Here is a 22,422-nt window from a genome sequence, read left to right as displayed (position 1 = left end):
CCTCGTCGGCATGGTTCAATCTCGACCTCTTTTTCCGAAAATACGGCCGTCCATTCGAGATATCGCCTTACGAGTAGTGTTGTAGGGATTGTACACTCTTAAAAAAACAAAAGAGTCACTATGACTCCCTTTGGGGCGTATTTGCGAGCTACAGATTGACACCTCCACGACTCCACTTTGTAGAGTCACTTGACTTATTAAAAAAAGTCCTGTGGCTCTCACGATTCATGATTCATCACACTGGACTCATGGTAGTGTATGGGTGACTCCAGGTGATGTAGTCAACTTCGACTCTTCAATGACTCCTATCTAATGGAGAAAAAGAGTCACAGGACTCCTTCCTGGTAATCCCCGTAACACTGTCACAAGAGTTGTGAGGACCCTCCTTTTATGAAGAGTCCCCGACTCCTATCGCAAAAGAGTCATTGAAGTGTATGAGCGACTCTCCGAAAGATAGTCAGTGCTGACTGTCACCTTGTCTGGAGTATAGCAGCCCTAGTCAAGAGTCAGTTTGTGAACAAAGGGAGGCATTGTGATCGTTAGGAGACTTCTTGCCGCCTCCGAGGTTCAACTTGAATTTCCCTCAAAAAAAATAGTAACATCAACTGTGTGAAAGCACAAAAGTTGAAATGGAAACTTTGATTCTGTAGTATCTTGCAAAGCGCATCGCGTATGACGTCACATTGATAGTGCGTCGCTTATCTCTATATAAGCGCTGGGAGCCGTATGCTCCGTGTTCTTTTGGTTACGCACTGGCGTGCTGAATAAACCGTCTACGTTGGTCGTCACTCTGGCTCTGCCTCGTCGCTCGCGGCTAGAACATACTGGCGACGAAGAATGGGATAAAGGATTCCGCCGGGTTGCAAAAAGCCACTAGCGGCGGTCCCGGAGCAGGCTACGAAGAGACTGGCAGGATGGCGACGATTGGAAGGTTCGACCAGTTCATCGAGGACGGCGACGAAGACTTCGAGTCCTACGTGGAGAGGTTCGAACACTTCCTGAAAGCCTCGAAGGTGAGCGACGACCTGACGGTGTCAGTGTTCATAACGGCAATTGGAAAGAAAACCTACAAAACTCTAAAAACTTTGCTGGAACCGGAAAAGCCGGAAAACAAGACATATGCACAGCTAGTGCAGACCCTGCGAGGGCACTACCGTATTTACTCGCATATTGGTCGATACGTCGTATAGGTCGACCCCCTAACTTCGGGACCCCCGAAAAAAAAAAAAGAGTTGAAAAATATAATACCGGGATTCGCGTATTGGTCGACCCCCCAGTTTTGATGAGGCGATTTTTGAAAAACAGGTCGACCTATACGTCGACCTATAACCGTCGCTTCCAGCAAGAAGGCGAAACGGTGGCAGCTTTCGCGGTAGAGCTGAAGCGGTTGGCGGCGTCCTGCGACTTTGGGGCGTTTCTGGACGAGGCTCTTCGCGACCGTTTCGTGGCCGGGCTCTGTGACAGAGGAACTCAAGCTGAGTTTCTGAAGAAGAGCGACGAAATCGCCGGACTGTTTCCGATGCGGTTCAGCGCATGAAGCGTCTAGTTGCAAATTTCGCAAGTATCGTTGTCATTTTTGTAAACGTGTTGGACACGTAGCGAAAATGTGCAAGGATAAAAGCAGAGACGCTGCGAACGCAATAGCTGAGGACAGTGACGGGGGTGAACTGGTGTTGTACAATATCTACTCCTGTGAGGGGCGCACCGGACTTTACGAAATTTGTCTGAAAATTGAGCAGAGAAATGTCCGCATGCAGATTGACACGGGGGCATCCGTATCAATATTACCAGAGGCACTGTATAAGAAATACTGGCCCAGTCTACCGAAAGAGCCATGCAGTCTAAAGTTAAAAACTTACGGGGGCACTCCACTCTCGGTAAAGGGGAAGCTAACCGTTACGGTAGAGCACAACGGTCAGCGTAAGCAGCTCCCGTTAATTGTCGTGAAGACAAACGAGAATACCAACACTGTGCTGTTGGGACGTGACTGGCTGGCGGCCCTTAAGAGGATATCGCACCTCCCGAGCCCTATGCAATTCCAATAGCAACTTTTCAGTATTTTTTCTCAGGAACCACCGGACGGATTGACTTGGGATTGGTTTTATTAGAAAGATAATAAAAAACTAAGTAATATTGTGGCGCTACATTTTTCGATTTGTACGCTTAAAATGTTTTACAGGAACTTAAAGATGACTGAAAAAGCCTTTTTTTCTCGTTCCGTGCTTCATAAACATTTAAAAATAAACCGGGATCTAAATACAAATTTAGGCTCCACAATATTCAAGACCAGGACTTTTTGAATATATCTCTTACAAGATCTTTTTTCCAGGGATTATTGTTGTAATAAATTTTAACTAAGTTTGTAGCCTATCAAAACGTCAAAAAATTCAGCTGTCAGGTGGCGCCATCTATGAGTGAGTCCGCGAAACTTGCTCTTGAAATTGCGCAATGTGTTATTGCGCCCCGGACTACTTGCATCTTCAAGGTCGTTGGGTTGACAGGCGGGATTTTGAGGAAGAATGCCTCTCGAAACAGATTTTTTTTCTTTCTTTTTTTTTTTCTTTTTTGTTTGGGGGGGGGGGGGGGGCGAAGATATTTTGCAGGTTATCGCGATAGTGAGTAATAGGTTGTACATCGCCCGAGCGCGTCCTTGGGAGGATGTTCCGTTCTTTGTTGGTGTTTTGGGGTCGCACAAATGCAAGTAAAAAGTTTCTTGTTGTTCTTTTTTCTTTTTTTTTTGTTTTTTTTTTTTTTGTTTAGCGGCGGAGATATTTAGCGGGTGGGTGAGGGTCATTAGTTTCCAATCGCCAAAGCGCGTTACTGGGAGGATGTTTCATCTTTGTTGGCATTTTTTGGGTCAAGAAAATGGGAGTGAAAGATTTCACGCTTCAAGCGGTCCTTGCATGAGGACTGAAGTTAGCAAATGCAGGCAGACAAAAGCTACCGAAGGGTCAAAGAGTAGATACTGTCTTACCACTTCTTTCTGTTCGAAATAGGATAGGTGATTTGATCTGGCGTTTTCAAATATTCTGCAGAGATGCATTCAAAATGTTTACTTATTTTAAATCTGGAAGAGACATACGTGAGTTCGTCGACATTCGCTTTGCATGTCAGCTTATGGAGGCGGATTTCTACCCAAATAAAACAAACATTGCGAAAAAAATTCAGTGAAGCTAGAAACAGAACAAGCATTTTGGTAGTAGGCGTGACACCTTGCAATTTGGAAGTTGTGAAAGTCGCGCTGAAGAGTCTTTGTTTGACTCGAACCAACACACTCTTGATTCAGTATTTTATGAAATAGAGGCAAATGTATTAGACTAGAACCCGCAAGCCTTTTATCATGGTGTTCGTCGATTGCACTGTCTTGGCTGCGATGAGCCCTTGGTCGGCTGTTACTATTGAGTGGCGGACACAAAATCTCACCGGAGAACGGGCGGCGGAGAAAAGCTCACCGGAGAGAAGCTCACCAGTGAAATGCTCACTGCAAAATCGACAAATGCAAAGAAAAGCTCATTTACGAAATATTTTATTACTGTTCGCATTGCGGTGCTTATATTTAAAACTCACGTCCGCACTTTGCTCAGCGCTCGCGCGCTTGTCGCGTGTTCGTATATTTGTAAAACCAAGTGTTCTCGTTCAGCCCCAGAAGAACAGCTTACTTTCTAAGAAAAATGGGGAAAAGGCAGACGAATCTACAGTTTTGCAGAATGCGAACACATAAAAAAGTGGGGAACGCTTTTTTTTTATAACTTTTACATGGAGACAGGGCAAAGCAACAATGTGACCCCCGCCTCGCACCCGACGACTCCTGGCCCCCAAAAAGTATCAAGTTCGTCTTAGGCCTCATAACCGAAGGAAGTCGTTGTTACTACAAAACAGAAGAAAAGCAGAACATAATATTAAAGCGTGCGCGGCTTGCCAACTAGGCAGCGCGCCCGTGGCCTAACGGTTACCGTGCTTATCTTCCACGCAAGTAGCCGAGGTTCGATGCCTGGCCACGGATACACCTTTTTTTTATTGTTTCTGTAATGTTGCGTTCTGGTGAATTCCAGAACCCTGTTGGCTTATTCGAGGTTAGAACGTTCCGCGCCGAACCTTCTACGCCGGTTGTTCCAGAAGCCCACGCGTGTACGTAACGAGCTCCGCGTGGAGAGCCGGAGTCAGTCCCGATCCTGCTGTTTCGCCGACATCGACGCCTGCGACGCCAACCTTCTGTTTTCTTCGCCCCATTATACGTTTAGTTTTTTAGTTTTTTCAGTTATTTAACGCCTCATCCTTTGTCATTCGTGACGTTATATTTATCCTTTGAATGCAAAGAAAAAACACTATTTACAAAAACGAGAAACGATCTCGCCAGAAACCATGATGTTCGATGAAACGGTGTTTTACGAAACGGCTTAGATGAAATAGACCTAGGGTGCCTTCATGTGCGCTCTGGACATTGAGGCACCCTAAATAGAGCTATTGCTATATTACCCTAGCATCAAGGATAATGCAGCGATTGCGGTTGCACGCACAACACGTGCTGGCCTCAGCATTAATTAGTAACGTTTCTAAAACAGATACCTAAAACAAATGGAGTCTTTCACGCACGTTCATTAATTCTTTATTTTGGTTACTTACTTTGAACCTTTTATACGGGGAAGGCGTGCGCGTGTGGCGCGTGGAACACCAATTCCTGCATTCTCCTTGATGCTTGGGTAATATAGCAAATGGTCTCTTGGGTTCAATCACATGGCCTTCACTTACATGACTTTGATGTAAGAGTTGGATAAAATATCGAGTGCAGCAGCAGAGCCAAACCTACGAATGCCCGTCCGCTCGAGACGTCTGACATGTTGACACGGTGTTGTCGCGGACCACAGCGAGGTCCTCGCGACCGGCAGTATTTGATCTTTACATGTACGACTGCGACTTGAAATTACCTTTAACAACTCGGTGATTTCGCTCGCTGTGTTTTCACAAACGCCCTTAGGACTAATGCGATATCTAAAGTGATCAGTGCCGAGCCTCAGCAGTCCTGGCATGATGCAGAGGTAATGCCAAAGTAAAGCGCTCCGTGGGCCAGTTGCATCGATATTTCCAACCTCTAAAATGACTGAAGGTTCGAACAGAATTTCGTGTATCATTTCTCTCCATTTCCAGTTTCACTCCATTTCCAGGTTCCCAGGGATGAGTGCGGGCGGCGGAGAAAAGCTCACCGGAGAAAAGCTCACCGGAGAAAAGCTCACCGGAGATGAGCTCACCGGAGAAAAGCTCACCGCAAAACCGACAGAAGCGGAGAAAAGGTCACCGATATTTTTTTTAGCTTAGCTTTATTCTGCATAAAAAAGGCGCCGTCACTAGCTCCGTCAGATAAAGAGGTTTCTTTTTTGCGAGCTAATATAAATAGCGGTGTGTGAACTGCTTGAGCTCCACACATTGTGTTGTGCCTAATAAATAAGTAGGTGTTTGTTGATGTAATCAGTGCCGGCTACGCTGTTTTGTTTCTGTTAATTTCACGATCAAAACTTTAGTTGCGAGAACAGCTTTGTCGTGTCGTGTTTGTTGTCTTCACTCCGTCGTCGTTTGAGCGGTTTTCATCATGTATAGCGTTTACCAACTCGCCCAATTCGCTACCTGCCTTACAAAAGACTAGTTCTTATATAGCTCACGAGTAATAACGGTGACAGTGTGCACCTCTGAAGGTCATAGGTGGCTCCCCGTAGAAGGGCACAATCACACAAAGGGAACCTGTGGAAACATCAGCACAAACGGCTAGAAAGCGTGCATGTCCGTGGAAGAAAAAAGCTTTGATATCCTACTGACTGCTTTATTCTGTTTTCAAAGCTTAACAAAAGCTTCAAAGAGAATTTCAGGCACCGCGTTGTTGCGCATGCACTTTTGGATTTTCGGCATTTACAGCTTTGATTTTTAAGTTTTAGGCAGTCACCATTAACTTTTTTTAGCTTTTTCCTGTTCTTCAAGTTCATAAAGTTTTTAGATAGGCTTTCGTTGCCTAAAGAGTAAGCCACAGAAAACACTCGCCCGTAATTATTAATTTGGGAGCAATATACCGAATAACCTTAACAAATATTACAAAAAAGGACATTTTCTTTTTTACAAAGCTGACAAATTTTAATGATAATAAATTGATATATGTTACGCATGATCCAACAGCCTCCGTATAAAAAGAAGAAAAAATATCTATACGCTTTTCTCCGCATACGCTCAATGGCCGGTGAGCTTTTCTCCGCATCCGCCGGTTTTGCGGTGAGCTTTTCTCCAGTGAGCTTATCTCCGGTGAGCTTATCTCCGGTGAGCTTTTCTCCGGTGAGCTTTTCTCCGGGATTCGATGAGTGCACCGTGCCTACATATGAAATAAAGATTGGATTAGACAAAATGTTGCGTGTTTTGTGGACTCACTTTTCTTCCTTTCTAAGGCCGCTTTCGAGAGATTTCAGAACTGACCGACATTGCTTGTAGGTATAAGAAAAGCGGCTTTTGTCGAGTCGACCAGTACGTGGCAGCACGGCGTGTTCACATTCTGTCAGCAGTTGCTGGCACTCAGGTGTCGCGAAAGTTTCTTACCATACATTTGGTGTGTCTATATAAGAAACTAACCTGAAACTCTACTCAAAAAGCTTTTTTTTTTTTTCTAAATTGGGTGAATCTAGGAACCGAAATAAGGTATTTTCTGCTGAAACAAGAACTATACCCGTCGGTGCACCGATCTTATGTTTTTAAACTTGAATCGGTCATAGTATGCGACGAAGACCACTACGGAGGTGGCCGCAGTACATGGCTCACTGATACGCAAACATTCGACTTTATCTCAGTTTCGCTTGACATAGAATTGGCTCATTTCGAAAAAAAAAATATTTATAATTTTGTAAAAAATAGAATCACATGACCCGAAAATCAACCAGCGCACTTTCACTCTTTTACTATGTGCAACAGCGTTTACTTATTTGAGTGATTTGCGGTGGCGGCGTTTTGTCCAGGCGAACAAAACAAAACAAGAACGAATGCGGTGCTCGTTAAAACATGTTAGAGCCTTAGTGGCAATTTACTTTAGCGAAGTGATTAATCGGAACGCGTAATCATGAAAGTTATTGTTTTAATTTTTTTTTTTCAAGCATAGCTTTGTGACCCTAGAACTACGCTTTGATCAGTACGCATATAAGACACAACACTATCTAAACTTGTGGTTATTGATTTTTTTGGCATTTCGGCAGTACAACATATAGTTCTGATACCGTGCCACTTCGAAAATGCACACCGATTTAGTAATCGGGGTGACCGTTGAAATCCGGTGCTCTAGAAGAAACGTTGGGACTCCAATGGCTGCTGATGGTATCGGGAACTGGTTCATTTCGTTTCTCTCTTCACACAAGGAGATCAGACACTTTTTAGAGTAAGTAGCTCTATTTTTCTAAGCACTGCTTCGCAGTAATGAAAAGAAGGCTCTGAGGGGCCGCTATTTAGGACGCAACGCCATTCTGACTTGTGGTAGACTATTTCGCAACATTATGACACGACACATGGCGCATTTCGTTTTGTAATGACGATACCAACAGTCTACATATTATTTGGAAATTGTGTCCTACGAAAAAATCTCGGAACGCGAAGAACCGAGCCAAATGAATCCAAAGTATCAGGCAGCTAAATGAAGCGTTCTCTAGCCGCGTTCTTTTTTTTTTTTTTTCGTTTTTTTCCTAATCCGGTAAGAATAGGACAAAGGGCCCCCTTGGCGGTTCCCGGACATTTCATCGAACGCCGTTTCGTCGAACGCCGTTTCATCGAAAAAATGGACGTTTCATCGAACGCCGTTTCATCGAACGCCATTCCATCGAATCGCTGACGGCCGTTTCATCGAATGTCTTTTATACAAAAAGTGTGAAAGGTGCTCTTTTACGCACGGATCGAGTTCATTTTCATATGATTCACCCATTTCACCGTCAGGTTTTTTAATGTCCAAACTTGTAGCTGTTACAATTTATGTTGATGCAAGAAACCCATGAGGATGTTTGTACCGATTTTTTTATGTTTGTTTTGCATATTGTGCTTATCTGTTCCCCCCTCTGTATTACCCGATGGACCTTGAGGGTATCGTAACAAATAAATAAAAAGTCACACTCCCGGTAAGAGCGCACTCCAACTCATGGAGGTCAGAAGGCGACTTAGGTTTTGCGCAGGCGCAACAACCTTAGCCATGTGAGCCTCTTAACCTCTCATGTCTTTCTATTGATACTTTTTTACTGCCCGAAGCTTGCAGTAGCTAAAGCTGAGGTGCTATTTATGAAACTATAACGAAACATTGTTTTTTTTTTTTAGTTCTAAGACTCAATGAAGTCAAAAGTAAGTACGTCACTTCAAATGTTACTTGAAAACTTTCGGGGGTTCATGTGTTCGTGCGGCAGCCATTCACCGATTTAAATGATGAGCAGTTGCTCTCAAAAAGTCCACCTCAGCCATGCTCCGTCGGTTCTCATAAAAAAGGCGGACCTTCTCATTTCTTGCCGCTATGGCCTTCTTCTGGCGAGGAGGCTCTTGGGAACTCAGCATCGCCTCCTGCTTGTCTTCCGTCAGATGATGTTCTGCGCAGGGCCGTACCCAGAAAAAAATTGCGGGGGGGGGGGGGGGGGTTTTCGGGGACAACGGCGGCCATTTTGAAAGTGTCTATTGTCTTATTTTCGCCTATGAATCATGTGCATCGGTGGCATATAGTGGAAAGTTACAGCAAACCAAGATCCGGTCCCGGATTGGTACCCGGTAGCCGACCGGCGCCACTGCGCGTGCGCAGAGGTGCAGATTAAAATCGGCTGGCTGCCAGTGCACCGACCAGGGCCGTACACAGAAAAAAATTTCGGGGGGGGTCAGAACCCCCTATCCCCCCCCCCCCTGGTTACGGCCCTGGTTCTGCGCAATGCAAGTCAAAAACTTCCAGAACCCGGGATGGGCACCTCCGACTAGCTTCAGGAAGCGGGAATGCCACCCTGGCGTTCGATAAGACGGCGTTCGATAAAACGGCGTTCGATGAAACGGCTTCGATGAGACGGTGTTCGATGAAACGGCGTTCGATGAAACGGCATTCGATGAAACGGCTTCGATGAAACGGCGTTCGACGAAACGGCGTTCGATGAAATGTCCGGTCCCACCCCTTGGCGATGGCCTCGGAGGCCCACAACACTCCCCGCTATCCTCTTTTTGAACGGACAAAAAACAAAGCCATTCTCGGAGCTCGCAGGGTGGTGGGACGGGATGGGTGGGGTGGGGAGCTTTCAGGGTCAAGCCGTCCGCTGAGAACCGGAACAAAAAGTCGGGCTTTTTCTTTATTTTTATTTGGAAGCAGCACTATATCGCGTAAGCAGTTGAGTGGAAAGGCGTCCTCCCCAGAGCCATCTGGATCGTGAAAAAGTTCCTATCGGAGATGAAATTCTACTGCGATATCCTCTTAAGTTGGACTGGTCTAGTGTGCATGGGGTTTGCTTGGACAAGGTAACGGCGTTGCTTGAAAAGTACGCTAAGCTTTTTGAGCCTACCCTTGGCCTAATCAAGAACAGTGCAATTAAATTAGTGCTTAAAGAGGGTAGTACACCAGTCTTTTGTAAAGCGCGTTCGGTTCCATTTGCGGTTCGGGAAGCAGTGTCGTCCGAATTGCAGAATCTCGTAAAAACAGGGGTGTTAGTACCTGTTCAGAAAAGTGAATGGGCGACTCCACTACTAGTCGTGCCTAAACCGAACAACCGGGTCAGAGTGTGTGGTGACTTCAAAGTGACGCTAAACCCATGCCTTAGAATGGATCATTACCCCCTTCCCGTCATGGACGATCTGTTTGCAAAAATGGCCGGGTGCAAATATTTTACTGTGCTTGATCTATCTACGGCATATCAGCAGCTGGAATTGCATCCGCAGGCGCAGTCACTAGTCGTGGTCAACACACACTTGGGGTTGTTCAGGTACACGCGTTTACCCTATGGCATAACGAGTGCACCTTCGATATTTCAGGCAGTCATGGATGACGTGTTAAAAGGGCTGGATTGCGTAGCGTGCTGGTAGCTGGAGCTACGTTTGATGAGTGTTTCCAAAAGGCGGAAAGTGTTCTGTCACGGTTTCAGGACAGGGGCATACGGTTAAAGAAAGAAAAATGCAGGTTCTTTCAAACGTCGGTCTCGTACTTGGGGCACGTTCTTGATGAAAAGGGCATACGCCCGTCAGATGAAAAAGTAAAGGCAATAATGGAGGCGCCATCACCAAAGGATGAATCACAGTTGCGGGCCTACCTGGGGTTGCTTAACTTCTATGGGAAGTTCGTTCCTAACATGGCCGCCAAGCTAAGGCCTTTGTATGACGTAGTAAACCAGGAAAAAGGTTTCAAGTGGTCACTTCAGGCAGAACAAGCATTTCAGCAAAGTAAAACGTGGCTAACGGGCGAGAATGTTTTGACATACTACGACCAACAAAAAGAGATTGGGCTTGTGTGTGACGCGTCAGCGTATGGCGTAGGCGCCATTCTGTTTCATAAGAATGGTAAAGATGAAAAGCCAATTGCATACGCGTCTAGGGCACTGAGCAAAGCAGAGCAAGGGTACGCTCACATCGAAAAAGAGGCTCTCGCCGTTGTCTATGGGCTCAAGAAATTTCACAAGTACCTGTTTGGGCGTAGTTTCGTCATTTATTCAGATCACCAGCCATTAGCTAGCCTTCTGGCGCACGGCAAGCCTGTTCCAGTGATGTCAGCGGCACGCATGCAACGCTGGGCTTTGTTGCTAGCGGCATACGATTACAAATGGGTGTATCGTAAAGGCAGCGATATTGGAAACGCTGACGCGCTGTCGCGGTTGCCGTTGCCGAATGATAAGGATGTTTCAGATTATGTACATTTCTTCTCAGTTGTCGATGAACTTCCCTTGTCTGCTGACGCGATCCAAAAGGGAACGAGCACTGATAGGGTGTTATCGAAAGTGTTGATGTACACGAGGAGTGGCTGGCCTACGCGTGTAACGGACAGTAAATTTTCCCCGTACTTCGTCCGCCGGCATGAGCTGTCCGTAGATCAGCAGTGCGTTACGTGGGGAAATCGTGTGATTGTCCCTCGCCGCTTGCGCAAACAAGTGTTAGCGCTTATGCACGAAGGTCACCCCGGAGTTACGCGCATGAAAATGCCCGCGCGTAGCTATGTCTGGTGGCCTCAGTTAACACAAGACATTGAATGTGTTGTTAAAAGTTGCAGTACCTGTCAGTTGACGCAAAACGCTTCACCGAAGGCCCCACTACAAACTTGGGGTTGGCCGAGCCGCAGATGGCAACGAATCCACCTGGATTTTGCATTCACAGACAACCAATGGCTTTTGGTGCTGGTGGATGTACACTCCAAATGGGTGGAGGTGTTCGTGATGAGTTCAACAACGGCAGAAAAGACTATTGAAAAGCTTCGGAGTGTGTTCGCTGCGTATGGCCTTCCGGAGGAGGTCGTTACGGACAACGGGCCGCAGTTCACTGCGAAGAACTTCACAGAGTTTCTGCTCAGGAACGGAGTGCGTCATACCAGGACACCTCCGTACCATCCGGCATCAAATGGAAGTGCCGAGAGATGCGTCCAGACGGTCAAACGGGATCTTCTGCGACAGCTTCTCGACGAAAACTCTTTGGGCGTCAGGAAGACCCTACAACACCGTATAGACCAGTTTCTATTCAGGTACCGGAACACCCCCACCACGACAACGGGGCAAACGCCTGCTGAACTGTTCCTGTCGTGGAAGCCCCGCACCCGCCTGACCCTGCTACAGCCAGATCTGGAGAGACGTATAGCAGATCGTTTCTCCAAGATCAAGAGCCAAGCTGACGACAGAAGAGGGCCGTGGAGGTCATTCGATGAGGGCGAAAGAGTAATAGTTCAAGGCCTTCGTCCGGGGGAGGCAAAGTGGCTACCTGGGGTCATCGAGAAAAGGTGCAGTGCCGTTACGTACATTGTGCGTGTGGGACGCGGGACCAGGTTTGTGCATGCAGAAAATTTACGTCCTCGTTATTTTGAAAGTGACGAACAAGGGTCCCGGGAGCCTTCATGTGTGGTACCCAGTTCGATTCCAGACCGTGTGCCGGAGGCGTCTGCTACGAGTCCTCCTCTTCCTGCGTTGGAGTCTCCGAAAGCGGCTGCAGCACCGCCAGAGCCACCCGAAGACTCAGCCCCCTTGGGTCTGCGGAATGCAAGTCCCCGCCAAGGTTCCGCACCGCAGTCCCCTCTCCGAGAACCGGCCTCTCCTCAAGGGACACAGACTCTTCGACGCAGTGCTCGTGCAAGAAAACCTCCCGATTGGTACACGCCCTAACATTGTGTAAACAAAATTTCTGGGGAGGAGTGTAGTATCTTGCGAAGCGCATCGCGTATGACGTCACATTGATAGTGCGTCGCTTATCTCTATATAAGCGCTGGGAGCCGTATGCTCCGTGTTCTTTTGGTTACGCACTGGCGTGCTGAATAAACCGTCTACGTTGGTCGTCACTCTGGCTCTGCCTCGTCGCTCGCGGCTACAACAGATTCCACTTAAAAGAAGCGGTAGCATCAATTGTCTGCAAATGTAATAGTCGAAATGCAGAACTAATATCTTGGAATTTCCTTTAATGAAACATGGAAAAATGAATGATGATGGTCTTAACGATGCTGAACTGAATGATGCTCTAAAATTTATCATGGAACACAACAGAAGCTTTCAGGACCGCATTCTTTTGTTGCATTGGAATTTGCACACAACAAAAAAAGTGAAAGTTTTTTTTTTAATCGGCAGCGTAACTTTCTATTAGTTTGATTACACTTATCATTTACAATAAGTTGTATATCTCTTTTACCACATGTCTGGAATATTGGCAAGAGCTGGTGTGAACCAGCATGTTCTGTTGCTTCATGCCTGCTTTGAGTGGACAGGTGGGTGGCAATAAATTGCAGGAATCCTCAAATTTAACAATAAAGAGAGCTGTTTTGTCTCAGCTGAGATCACTGCCATTTGTGCACATGCAACTCTATGAGTCCTACCATGCAGGTACTGAAAAACAAAGCCCAAGGATTTAAAACAATTACTTTATTAGAAACTAATGTGATACATATTGGCTCAAAAACCTGCTTCGGCTTATCACAGGTGTTATATCACAATAACTAAACAAATAACATCATAAGAAATAATTCTAATACACAAAACTTGTTTAATTATTAGACAAGAATGAAAATAAATTACAATGACAAGTTCCGTGAAGGCTGGCTTTGACTGCTTCGTGTCGCAGGATTAAATTAGAATAAAAATAAATTACACTAAGTTTCCTAAAGCCTTGGTTTGCCTACTTACTGTTTTTTTCAAAGCTTTGTTTTTCTTTCTGCAGTTTTTTCTTTTATAGTTTGGATCCTCAGATCAACAGATGCACAACAAAAAAAGAAATATAACAGCAGAAGTTTGGATACACAATGGAACACACAAGCCTTTGTATTATAGCTGGAATATTCACCAAATACATATGGAAAACATTAAAACAGTAGCCGTTATTGGTAATTCTTTTTCTCTGTTCTAGGAATGTGCTCCGAGTGCTGTCACAACTTTCACAGCCCTTACCGAAATCTTTGTATTTCTTCTAGCTATGAGGGTACTCAAGCACAAAAAGTGTGCTTCGTCGATCCTCCCCCCACCATACTCACCTTTCTACGCTAATACATGGCTAATACCAGAGAAAATCCTGCTGAAAAGTCCAGGACGTCGATTCATAGGTCCTCGCAGACAACGCACATGCTGCCAGATGTCCATGGGTGCTTTCCAGTGAAAAGTGACGTCGGGTTCCCAAAAGTCTTTTCTGGGTCCTGGGAAAAAAAACGCCAAAGATAAGAAATAAGTTCTGGAAGTCAAACGAAGTTGTAGGTGAGTAAAGTAAAATTGTCGAGGACATGTTAAATTCCCACAGTGTCATAGATGGAAAGTTCATGCAGCAGAGTGAAGACAAGTGAGGCAGACGCCCGTTGCTGCCTTTCTATATTTCGCTTTCCCCAATTCTCACTTGATTGTGAAGCGTTCTGTACGGTGGAACCAGTGCATCAGGGTGTCTACCAAATTACTGATTTCAAAATCCCTGACTGTTATAGAATTTCCCTTGACTATTTTGATAAAAACTTTCTGACCACTTCTGGGTCGAAGGATCATATTTCGGAAACGTTATTCAGCATAGTCGTGCCCATGCGCAACCGTCAAGCTTTGTTCCGCATCTCCGTTCCACTTTCAGTGGTCATTTTCCCTGATGACGCCAACGTTTTGACGATTTCCCTCAGAATTTCAGGTTGGTAGACACCCTGATGATGTATCAGGTTAGCTGGACACCACAAAAATGCAGACCATTGCATTCAAAATTATTTTAGCCATCAGGAGGAACCTAAAATATTCCCATGAAGAGATATAGAGAGAGGAGGGGCGGGTGCGGGGGAGGCTGCTGCTGCTATTGTCTACATTTTCTTTTAAAAGAATATCAATTTAAGGCTCAAAGGGAACGTAAGTAATAGATCAGTAAGTGCACTGAGAGCACTTGAAGCACAAGGGGCACGGTCCTTACTGAGGACACAGGGGAGGGTACTAAGTCTAGCTGTACCTCTTCTGCAGCTACCTGCATAAGCTAGGTGCAAGGCAAGACTAAGGCTTATCTACTGAAAGTGTCCAGTACCGTCAAAGAAAGCATTATAAATTTTTTTGCTGGGCAATCTGCTTCGTGGCTGCAATGAAAAAAAAAGTACATTAAGACAGGTACAAAGAAGGAAGGGAAGACTTTTTTTTCTGAATAAACTAGTTGGTAGTGACCACTTAATTGTTTCTTCCTTTTTCGTCCCCGTATTGTGCTCCCTTTTTAGTTGTAACGAAAGCAAGCCACGATGGAATTTAGAGAGGGCTAAAAGCTTGCTTTAACATCTGTGTGCATGTGAGGGAACGCTTCACGTACAAGGCCTACTACAAGATAGTAATCATCACAATTTTTCATCTGAGTAACAAAATAATGCATATCTGCATTACAAAGTATCCTGTAACTTTTAGTGTGCTGTTCCGATATAGGCATCTTTTGCACGAAAAAATAGCGGGACACTAAAACTAATAGTAGTTTGTTTATCATCTTTTCTTAGATAAATGTTACTGAAGTTTGGCAAGAAAGAACCGCCTTCAAATATGAGCCTGAATCTGGTCTTTCGTTTGTTTCTAATTATGGCCAAGTACTCGTAATAAAATATTAAAAGAACCAGTTAAGAAGACAGCTGATCACTTATCTCACTTGGTCTCCAGCTTTAAAAAAAATATTAACCATGTTGAATATACCTGAGACTGGGGTAGAAAGGAACATAAAAGTCGAAGAAACAGAAAGGGACAGGACGACGTCTCAAACTCAGAGAGCTGAGTTTGAGACGTCGTCCTGTCCCTTTCTGTTTCTTCGACTTTTATGTTCCTTTCTACCCCAGTCTCAGGTATATTCAACATGGTTAACATCCACCAGCTCGCCTGCACCCTTACTATTTTATCAAAAAAAAATATGTTGACAGATTGGCATAGCGAAGACACCCTTTCAAACAGATTTATCTTAAACAACCATAGTCACAAGTGATTTATCTTTAACATGAGTAGTTACATCGATCACGCCAACGGCACGGCGTTCCTCCGCTCTTGTCCCTTCCCTATATTGTTTTCTTTTGCGGAGATCGGCATCGATAACAACAGCGTAGGCCTCGACGACAGCAAACAGAGCTTGTTAGTGGTTGTCCGCACCAATTTAATCATAACAGACTAACCCTCTTTTTTTAAGAATGCAAACAAAAAGATGCTTTCCCCCTGCAAAAAAAAAAAAGGAGTAAAGTGGATTAGAGTATGACCATTGCACCTCTATACTCACAAAGCCTGCCAGTTCGACGATGGACTCATAGATTGCCTGGTCGCAGATTCGGAGCGTGAGGATTTGGTAGCACAGAGCATCAAAGAGCCATTTCTCGGGGAACCTGGACGTCAGCGCAGAGCTTTTGCAGTGGTGAGGACCCGAAACATACTTCCCTCGTGTTTCGCGTCCGCTGCAGCGAGACTCTTCTCCGTTGTATGCCACTCCACCTTTTTCATTTCGGCGACCGCTTCTCGTGGCAATCTGCCAGGTTTTGTCAGTATAAAGGAGGCTATGGTACGACATACGTTAGTGTTCTGTAGCGGGGCGCCATCCTGCTGTGTAATCTTTAAGCAGACCCTCAGTCCACAGAACCCTGAGAATGTAGACTTTATCTATCCTACCTGTGACATTATCTGAAACTAGCAAACTTCAGTGCTGCATTGGATCGTTTACAGCAAGGTATGCAAGTGAGCCATGCTTCTTTATCCGCAAAACTTTCAAATGGGCTAATTGTTTACCTCGGCAAAAACTGCACGGTTCGGGGCCCAGCCACGCAGGCGGCAAGGCGTTGACACCAAGAGGTCCCGTTCCCTTTCCCTCGCTGGCTCTTGTGGTACCCTTGTCTCCGTCGACTGAAAGGAGAATCCTTTCAGTGTCGTGCAAACTTGAGCCTCCACTGAAGCAAAAATGATTCCATATGAACCTAGTTGCCATTAAACACCAAAGTTTACTTCTTCACTCTTATTTTTTACCCACCTAATGCAGTGGTTTGTTAACAGGAACAGCACCGTTAACTAGAAAACTCATTCGTAATGCAAGTCCTCCGTAGTAATGCCATGGCCACGGTCACTAAGGTGTTTCGGTTTCGTAGGTAAGCCCGACTACTCTTTGTTTCGTTGTGGGTGGGCGGTTCACATCTCGCTGGTCTGCATCCTCTCTTTTATTGTTTGCTGTGTGTTCTTTATAATGGAAGAGAGGGGTGACTGTTTGACATGTATGAAGCCTGTGGCTCCTGATGGTGCGTGCTTGAAGTGTGCAGAGTGCACGAACCATTACCATACGGGGAAATGTTCCGGAATAACGACCAAAGCATTGAAGACGATGACGTCAGAGAGCATTTCCCGGTGGCGGTGCGGAACGTGCAAGCTGCATGCAGAGCGCCAGTCTGTGTCTCCTGAGGAATTGGGGAGTGTGTCAGGAGAGGGATCCCAGGAGGGGAGCCTGGAAAAACTAGTGCAACAGAACGATGCTATCAATCGTAAACTGACTGCCCTCTTGATTAGAATCAACGCAATTGAAAAGTCGCTGGAGACTCAGACTGGAAAAGGTGATGAGTTGATGTCTAAGATTGAAAACCAAGGGAGGACGATTGAGGGCATTGAAGAATCCATGAACAACCAGTCAGCAAGGCACCAAGAGCTGATGACTAGACTGGAGAGCCAAGACAAAACAATTAAGGGTCTAGAACAGAAGGTGAATCAATTAGAAGAGAAAATAACTCAAAGGGACGAAGAAATCTGGGCGCTAAGAAAGGCCGTCGACAATGCGGAACAATATTCCCGAAGGCAGAACATCGAAATTCACGGAGTCACTCAACAACCTAACGAAAGCCTGCTAGAGGTAATTAACGACATTGCTACTAAGCTAGGCGTGCCACAACTCGCAACCACTGACGTCGAGGCTGCCCACAGACTAAGAGCAAAGGAAGGTAGACCAGCACCCATACTGGTGAGGTTCACTGAGAGGCGCACGAGAGACGTTTGGGCAAAAAAACGAGTTAGTCTTAGGAGCGAAAACATTTACATTAATGAAAACTTAACCCGAGCAATCAAGAATTTGTTGTGGACAACAAAGGCATGTTCCAGAGAAAAAAACTACAAGTATACATGGGTAAAAAATGGAAAGATTTTTGTGAGACAGAACGAGGGTGCTGCAGCAATTCAGATTGAGAGCGAAAGAGATTTCGCCAAAATTAGATAATCATGCAGTCTTCCTTTGAGTCTTTGGGGGAATGGGATGCTTACACAAAACAGTCAATAGCAAAGGACGGTTGCGGGAATACGAAGTTAAGTTTATTACATGTAAATGTGCGAAGCATCTACAAGCATTTTGATCAGTTAATGGTGCTTTTGGAGGGCCGGCTTCCTCTCCTTGATGTGCTTATACTAACCGAGGTAAATTTACACGAGGCATCTTGTGCGTCCTTTAGCCTAACAGGTTTTCATTCCTACAATATATGCAGAGAAGGAAGAAGGGGTGGGGGAATCTAATTATACATAAATAACAAGTGTTTATCTGATAGAATTGATGTAAAATTGGATAATGCAGAAATTTGCGCGGCAGTCGTAAATAAGGATAAGTTTTCCTATGTAGTTTGTGCCGTTTACAGACCACCCAGTTCCAATTTAAACATGTTTTGTGATGAATTATCGAAGCTGCTTCCGAAATTCGATAACAATAAATATTTAGTTCTTGCAGGAGATTTTAATATTGATGTTTCGAATGAGTTAAAACCTGGAGTGTTGTGCTATCTTGACACCCTTTCTGCTTTTGGACTTGAAAATGTTATTCAGGATTATACACGGGAAGAACATTACGGTAATAAAATAACAAAGACATGTATTGACCACATAGTTACTAGAATAAGCAACTTAAACACATTATCTGGAGTAATTAAGCAGAAGCTTGCTGATCACTATATAACGGTTCTTTTAATATTAGGCGAAGATATACTTGGAAACCCTACAGTGGAGGACCAGTATAAAACTATACTAGATAGCAATAAAATTGATAATTTTATTCAGAAGTACGATTGGAATTCTTTGCTAGTCTATGATCACCTAACAGTCTACGAAAAGCTGGTTCACCAATTTCAGGATATTTATGCAAGCGCTACTAGAAAGGTAAAATTAAGAAAAAGAAGGCCCGAAAATATTTGGATAAATCCGGAAATATTAGAATTGTGTCATCAGAAGGAGAGTCTTTGGAAGCGATGCAAGCAAAATCCTGGTGATATCATGCTTAAAAAAGAGTTCCGTGAAATACGGAACAAGGTTACAGCTATAATTCGTTTGGCGAAACGGAATTATTATGTAAACCAGTTTAAAGCTTCGACTAGAAATCCGAAAGAAACGTGGAACTTGGTTAACCAAATAATTGGCAGGAAAACTAAAAATAATATTGATGATACGATACAAAAACATTTTAAAGAATCTAGTTCGTACAGCGAGTTAGCAGAAATGTTCAACAAAATTTTTATCCAAGACGTAAAAGAAATTAAAAAGAATATACCGGCGACCACCTTAAATGACGTTTCCCCAACATGCTGCGTTAACTCAGCTTATCTTGCAGATATGACAGAAAGTGATTTGTTGCGTATCATCCACGCTATGTCAATAACAAAAACGCCAGGAATCGACAATATTCGTGTTAGAGACATAAGCTACAATTTCGATAAAGTAAAACACATTTTGCTTAAAATAGTGAATGACACATTGCATACCGGAAATATTCCTAAGGGTTTAAAAGTATCTGTGATAAGGCCGTTATACAAAAAAGGAAAGCAGCAAGAGGTCGGGAGCTACAGACCCATATCAATCCTACCATTCATGACACACGTAATCGAAAAATGGGTTCAAATAGCAATGAATAATTTTTGCGACAAATTTTTCCTGATAAGCACTATGCAGTACGGCTTTCGGCAACAAAAAAGTACCATTACTCTACTGGAGGATTTTGCTGACTGCATTACCGAAACACTCGATAACAACAAAATAGCCCTAGCTCTTTTCATAGACCTGTCAAAGGCATTCGATACCATCGATCATTCGTTATTGTTGGAAAAATTATATAGTATGGGGTTTCGAGGTCCTTTTTATCAATTTTTCGAGAATTACTTCAAGGATAGATTCCAAATGGTAAAGATAATGAATAATCTTAGCAGCCCGGCTCAAGTTCAATTCGGAGTGCCACAAGGAAGTACTTTGGGGCCAATGTTATTTAACATTTATATGAATGGTTTAGGGTTTCTGCCCCTTCAGTCAAAAATGTTTCAATACGCGGATGACACCGTATTAGTTTTGCCACATGAAAAGTATGATGAAGCAATTTCTGTTTTTCAGAGAGACATTGATATGATAATTAGATGGTTTGCTGCGAATTTTATTTCTGTGAATGTTGCAAAAACAAAACTGATGTGTTTTCGAAATCCGCACAAACAGATAGTAACATCTCCAAATATTTGCTTGCACTCGGTGCAGTGTCTGGATTGCAGCTGTAAACCTTTAACATACGACAGTTCAGTTAAATATTTAGGCGTCTTTGTTGACGAACACATGCTGTGGAATGCGCAGGTGGAATCTGTTGTAAAAAAACTACGGGTCATATCAGCGTATTTGTATAAACTCAAAAGTATGTGCAGCTTGAAGATAAGATTACTTGTGTTTAAATCTTTGGCGGAAGCTGCATTACGGTACGGTATTACACTGTACGGTCATTGTTCAGAATACAAAACACGAGCGATAGATAGGATACTAAAGCACATGATAAACAACATATAATATGGAACTTCATATCAAGTATTGGAAACTCAAGAGAAAGCTAAAGAGCTGGACATCCTGTTTTTTAAAAGCTTTTTTACATACGTAGCAATAACAAATAATTATTTCAGTAATTCCTACAAAACTGTCGTAAATAAAAAAAGAAATTTGAGACGTACTGAAAGATACGTCATTCCGAAAATATACACACTGTATGGAAAGAAAAACAGAAATCATTACATTCCTTCTTTATTTAACGAACTCCCAGAGTCCCTTATGAATATAGATTCCACTAGGGCACTAAAAAGGAAACTAAGGAATTGGTGTCAAGCATCTGAGCTGTACATATCGTAGCCTGACCGTTGCAGATATTTCGTACTTTTATTTTATGGTTGCATGAGCAGACTTGGCTATAAGCACCTATATTTCATGCTTCTAACGTGTTCCATTTTTGTATTTATTTGTGTTGCTATTTGGGTGTTCCTTTCATTTTTGTTTTGTGCTGCGGAGTGCTTTCTTTGTTTTTGTTACAACATGTATTCTAGTTGGTCGCCTGGCCCCACATACAAGCAGAATGCTGCTTTTGTGGGCCAGCTCTTTATTTTGTATTACTTGATCTGAAAATAAAAAATTGAAATTGAAAAAAAAATGAATCATGTTCAAGGTCTAATTAAACAACAAGCATGGGCGCTAAAGACACACTCCTACATGGGTGAGTATTAGCGGACCCAATTCAGCTAACATTTGCGAGGCCTAGCTTGACAACATAATAAATGACATTGTTTCACGTCACATTATTTTTTTAGATGACTTGTCATTAGTTCTGACCTTGGACTGGTTTTGAGCGCACCAATATAATGTTTGCAACTTCGAAATGGGAACCACGAAGTTCTTTCAAAACTAAATTGCAAGCTTTAAAATAAAATAACAAAAAAAGGTTGTACCGATGCACGAATATAATTAACATTGTCTATGCCCGTACCTGCTGGCACCTGCTTCCAGAAAAATCAACAAATACCAAAGTAATGCACGAATTATACATCGTGAAGAGGCCTGCCGACAACCTGATAAACAGTGTATTGAATGCCAAGAACGCATGAACTGTTAAGTTTTCCGTTCACTGCATGGTTCTCTAAAGGCCCGTTCACACTCTTGCGACCTCTTGAAACTGGGTTCCTTAAAACCTCTTACAACGAGGACACACTGGCGCCATTTATTGGGTAGCAGTGTAAACTTGGCAGTCCGGCATATTTACTATTTCTCTTGCACATTATCCTTTCTTTCTTGGCTCGAAAAACTTTTGTCAACGTTATAAACGAGCCTTCCTTATAGGTATTAAGCACGTTTGACATCGGAAATCCCGCGAAACCTTCGCTCTTGTGAAATGCAGTTCCAGGGTCACCGCATAGATGGCGCCAGAATGCCAGTATGTTCCCTCGTCCTAAGAACTTTTAAGAAGTTTTAACAGATCTCGTCTCTCTCGGCCGTACTTGGTTGCAAGAGTGTGAACGGGCCTTAAGGCTCAAGGTTTGGCCAGCGGTTTTCATTTTATCTGAATCTTGGAAAGTGCTTCCAAGAAAGCACTGCCTATGCATCCTCCCGACGTTGCCGGTGCATGCTTGGGACACCCTCGGAAGCTTCTGCAGTTGACTTTGGAAACCTGTGGACGCACACATACTGGGGTTCCATCCTTCGGCCTGCCATGCCCTTCTTGACGCGCAGTCGTCTCACGACGTCACCGGGTCCTAAGCGCAAAGTGTCGTCGTCCCTGTATGCACCACACATATTTGTTATATCTTTGTTTGATTATTTTTAAATCACGCTATTTTGTTTATTTTCGTTGTAAATGATTTTATTTTTATGTAAACATCTGTAGTTTACAAAAAAATCAGAAACATTTTTTTTATTTCTTTTTACTTTTATGAAACAAAATAGCGCAATAGTAAGCGGGCTTGCCGAGGTACTTGCATGCCTCCTGCACTTGTTACTTCTCCTTGGACCAGTCGTAGGGTGGTTAACACGC

General features: G+C 43.9%; 1 protein-coding gene and 1 pseudogene across 1 annotated transcript; both read left to right on the top strand.

Annotated features, from left to right (window-relative positions):
* The first annotated feature begins 869 nt into the window (after positions 1-869).
* Positions 870-12,484, top strand: LOC121046923 (annotated as a pseudogene).
* Positions 12,485-16,827: 4,343 nt separating this feature from the next.
* LOC120841521 lies at positions 16,828-17,841 on the top strand. Its single transcript, XM_040212436.1, has one exon. It carries the CDS (start codon positions 16,828-16,830, stop codon positions 17,839-17,841), a length of 1,014 nt encoding a protein of 337 aa, XP_040068370.1.
* Positions 17,842-22,422: the final 4,581 nt, after the last annotated feature.

Source organism: Ixodes scapularis, unplaced genomic scaffold (assembly GCF_016920785.2).
Source record: "Ixodes scapularis isolate PalLabHiFi unplaced genomic scaffold, ASM1692078v2 PGA_scaffold3__209_contigs__length_174095766, whole genome shotgun sequence".
Classification (NCBI taxonomy): Eukaryota; Metazoa; Arthropoda; class Arachnida; order Ixodida; family Ixodidae; genus Ixodes; species Ixodes scapularis.
This window is presented reverse-complemented; position numbering and strand designations above follow the sequence as displayed.